General features: G+C 46.5%; 1 protein-coding gene across 1 annotated transcript in view; it reads left to right on the top strand.

The window, feature by feature from the left end:
- Positions 1-4,675, top strand: part of Wwc2 (WW and C2 domain containing 2) — a 164,935-nt gene that overhangs the window by 140,977 nt on the left and 19,283 nt on the right. The window contains exons 17-18 of the mRNA XM_005362599.3: positions 1,068-1,210; positions 3,366-3,558. Of these exons, the coding sequence (XP_005362656.1) occupies positions 1,068-1,210; positions 3,366-3,558 (336 nt within the window). The remainder of the gene's footprint in view (positions 1-1,067; positions 1,211-3,365; positions 3,559-4,675) is intronic.

Here is a 4,675-nt window from a genome sequence, read left to right as displayed (position 1 = left end):
CCGTTGGTGGCTGTTTGTCATGACTTCTCTCCCATCCTTTCTCATGATCTCATAGACGTGGCCCTATAATGTCATATTGCCCCTGGCCCAGGCTACAGTGTAAGGGCTCCTACACTGTGACGCCCCCTTTCTCCGTCCTCTGCTAGCAAGGGGTCTCTTTTCTGTAACTGGCAGCGGCTTCATTCCAGGGCACCAATGGGCTTCTCTTTGTGTTCATCCTAGAAGAATAGTCCGTAATTACATCAGTTTTTCTTTATATGGGTTGTAAAAGCTTGATTGCTGTCTCTGAAAAGCTGCTGTGTCTGAATCACTTCTGGGTCTGCCTCTGTTGTCGGTTGTTTCTTTTGGCTTCTCGCCACCAGCAGTTAGCTGAACGCTGGCTGTTTGGATAAGGAATTGGAAAGCTCTAGCTGAAGTACTCTTCTGGAGATGAGCTGAGGTTCTTCTGAAGGCAGACGACAACATGGGAAAGTCGCCTGCTACCTGGGGATTGTGAATCCCAAGTTTTCTCCCTCCAGAACCCTGTGAGGCATGAAATAGCTGCTACTGTCCAGGTGGCTAGCAGCTGGTTTTGGCTTTATTTCTGTCTTGCTCTGTACAGATGCAGCTTAGGAAAGGCAGAAGCCTGACTAGACACACCCTGGGTGACGTCCAGCCCAGCCGTACTGTGTGGACTGTCGTACTAGCTCTGCATTCCATGGCAGTCTTTGTATGCAGTGGCCTGTGGGCCCGGAGTCCAGACAGCCCATCTCTTTAGCCTGCGGGCCTCACGTCGAGGTTGCTAAATGCCTTTAGACTGGCAGTGATGGTCACCTCTCTTGTGTCTTTGCTTTCTCTGGGACCTCAGCCCTCCAGCCCCGACAGCCCCTATCAAGTCTTCTCGCTCTCAAACATCAGGGAGTTTGTATTTGTTTTTATTTCATCGTGTTGGGCTTTCATGCTTGTTCGCAGTAGGAGAACCGGGTCTGGCACCAGCTGGCTCTTCACAGCTGGAAGTGTAAGCCTGCACCTGAGGAACCACAGTCAGCGTGTCTGATGTTAACTGCCACACGGTTTCTGTTCTGCAGGATGCCGTGTCAGCCTTGCTTGCAAGAACTTCAGCTGAGCTGTTGGCTGTGGAACAAGAACTGGCCCAGGAGGAGGAGGAGGAGGAGGAGGAGGAGGAGGGAGAGCCGAGGCCTGAAGAACAGCGGGTCCCAGGGGAAGACTGGTAAATGACCACGGCCCTTCTCGCTCAGATCGGGGCGCTCTTAGTTTCTCCGAGGCTTCGGGTCTTTACAGGCTCCTAGCTTAGTTTATGGCAAACACCGTGACACCAGGGAGCGCTGGCTATAGACTCTCCCTGGCCATTAGAGCGTTAGAGGAAGAAACGCAAGATAGTGGCAAAATCAGCAAAGCGACTGTGCTTTCTAGTCTTGCTTCCGGTAATGATGTTTACTGCTTTCCTGTGCTTTTGCTTTTTATCTACGCTATCCATTTAGAAAGCTATGATACCGTGTTATAGAGCAGTGGTTCTTAACCTGAGGGTCAGGATGCCTTGGGGGCCCAGCAACGCTTTCACAGGGGCCGCATATCAGATGCCCTGCATCTCTGATATTTACATTATGATTCACAACAGTACAAAAATTACACTTAAGAATTATCAATGAAATAATGTTATGGCTGGGGTCAGCACAACATGAGGAGCTGTATTAAAGGGTCACAACATTCGGAAGGTTGAGCACCATTGTTACAGAGTCATAGATAGTTTAATAAAAGTGGCCTTTTTCCTTTCCTTTCTCTTTTGACTAGGCATGTCGTTTAGGCAGAGTTGCTATTTAGAAAAGAGTGTCCAGGTGACCATTTCAGTATTGTCCCCTCCCTGACCCTTTCAGTCTCCCCCTCGGTGTCAGTGACCGTCCTTTAAGGATGCCCTGTCCTGTATGGGAAGGCTGTCTTCCCAGGTTTTCACTATCTTCTCCAAAAATAAATGTTAGTGATACGCAAAACAGAAGCATTTACTATCTTCCATATATAAGCCCATTGGGATCAGATTCTGTGTGCAGTCATTGTAGTGTTACGTGTGATTGGACTACTGTCAGTGTGTTTGTGTACATACTTGTATGTGTGTATGTGTTCATGCTAGAAATTCAGGGTGGCCAAGGTCACAAATGTTGCTGTCAAGGACATTTGGAAGGAAGGCCTCCAGCAGTGATGTACAAAGGCGTGGAGACTCTCAGTGGGTGCCGTCTGCACCCGGCCAGGGATGTAAAGGGTTATCACTGCATCTTAAGCCAACGACTCACCTCGCATTTCAAGGACTGTACTTAGCAGGCTGGGAAGGGGGCTGGGGACTCTCAGTTCGCTGTAGTCAGTGCTTGCTCTCCCTCGTGCTCATTTCATGGCTAGACATTTAATAACTAGTCTGTGTCAATCTGCCAATATGTCACCGATTGCAATTAAGGCTTGACATTTAGAAGTCAGTGAAAAGGCTTCTTTCTATTCTTAGGACATGAAACTCGGCACAGCCTGCCACGTTGCATGGCCTTCAAAATACTCGTATACACTCTGTGTAAATTGTGGTCGTGTTCCTCTAAAATATTTTCTGAAATTTTTATTTTATGCATATGGGTCTGCTTATACATGTGCACCACACACATGCAGTACCCTCAGAGACCAGAAGAGGGAGTCTGCCCCTCTGGATCTGGAGTTACAGAGGGTTGTAAGTCACTACCTGGGTGCTGGAAACCAAACCTGGATCCTCTGGAAGATCGATCAGCTAATGCTTTTCACTGCTGGGCTGTCTCCCAGCCACATCGTCACATTCTTGTCACCACCCAAATCCACCCTCCAGCTTTGGTTAATGGGCAAGTGAGGCAGTGAGTCATCATCTGACAGCTCAGCCACAGCCCTTTACACAGGTCTGTGCCTGCCTGATGATGAACGCTAGAAGTAGGTGATCCTCATGTCTTAGCTAAGAATAGCCAACTGTTACATGATTAATTCTGTAACCAGCCAAGTAATGCCAAGTTAGTGGATGTCATGTTTTTACATGCTGAAATTAAAATTTGTATGTGGTCCTTGAATATTTCTGTTGAAAATCTGGAGACCTGATCAAATTTCATAACTTTTAACTTAACATCAACGTTGAAATTAACGTTTTTGTGCCATACTCTGGTGATTTTACTCTGGAATCCTGGAACATACAATGAGAACTTACTTTCCTTGATCTACTCAGTTAAGAACTTTGAGGTGTCGCAGCAGGTCTTGAATGACTTGTATGAATCTGTTACTTCTCCAATTAGCGTGCCCAGGCTCACTGCATGGAGTACGCCTGCCGGAGCAGAAACAGCTTTTCATTTTCCTTTTGTTTTGCTTCACCACAGCTTAACAACGCTGAGAGAGGCCTCTGATGAAACTGTGGCTGCAAAGGAGGCTGAGGTTCACTTGGTGAAGGACAGTCGCACAGAAGACCCGAGTTCCTGCACTAATGGGCCCGAGACAAGTGAAGACCAGTGTAGGAAAAACAGCGCGCCTGCTGCAGACCCTGCTCAGCCACCAACTGGATTTCCCACCCTGGTAAATGTTCTGCTACACCCTCCTAAAGCAAAACCCAAATGTAGACGCCATGTCCTCAAGGGGTGCTTGTCTTCCCTTTCGAGCACATCCTAAACCAGGATTTGGGCCCCAAAGCTGACTATGGGAGGCTTTTATGAGAATATCACCGCGAGCATTGGAAACACTTTACAGTTTTCGCATGGGCTCAGAATATTAATTTTCCTTTGTATCTGGCAGAAGCAATGCTCACTACTTTATATCTCTTAAATGTGAGTGCTTGTTAAAAGGATTGTCTGGACTAGAGACACAGCTGGATTGGTCCAGTGTCTATAGCCCTGGATGTCATCCCCAGCATAGCTGTACCCCTGGAGCTCAGGAGAGGGATAGGCAGAAAGATTATCAGCTGTGTAGTGAGTTCAAGGCCAACTGAGATCTACAAGGCTCCATCTCAAAACAAACAACAACAGAAACAATCAGAGCAAGTATTTTCTGGCCAGGTGTGGTGATTCCTGTGATCCCAACCCTCATGATTGTCAGGCCAGCCTCGGCTCCATGGCAAAACTCTGTCTCAAACAAGTATTTTTCTATTTTAGAGACATCAGAGAGCAGGGGCTACTTAGTGGTATCAAGTTTCAAAATCTTCAGTGTTAAACATGAAGAATTTGAAGTTCATCTTGGCTGGCTGGAGTTCCAGCTGGAACCTTCTCTGAACGATAATGCTGACTTGGGCAGGCACAGGTGTGATGAGTCTTTCTCTGGCCTGCCAGCCAGCTCCCAAATAATGACATGGAGATTTCTTGTTAATTATGAAAGCTCAGCCTATAACTTAGACTTGTTCCTAGCTAGCTCTTATAGCTTAAATTAACCCATATTTTTATTACTCTACATGCTACCACATGACTTTTATGTCTGTTCCATTCTATGTGTCTGACCCATTTGTAAATGGCTGGTTTCTCCCTCTTTCTTCTTCCCAGAGGCCTCTCTGTTTCCAGAAGTACCCCATAACATCTTCCTGCCTAGTTATTGGCTGTTTAGCTTTTTAATTGCACCAGTCACAGCAATACACTTTTATACCATGTACAAATATACAAATATACAAATAGCCATAACAGTTCCCTTTTTTTTGTTGTTTTTTTTT

Source organism: Microtus ochrogaster, linkage group LG7_11 (assembly GCF_000317375.1).
Source record: "Microtus ochrogaster isolate Prairie Vole_2 linkage group LG7_11, MicOch1.0, whole genome shotgun sequence".
Taxonomy (NCBI): Eukaryota; Metazoa; Chordata; class Mammalia; order Rodentia; family Cricetidae; genus Microtus; species Microtus ochrogaster.
Note: the sequence above shows the minus strand (reverse complement) of the source record. Positions and strands in the feature narration are given on the sequence as shown.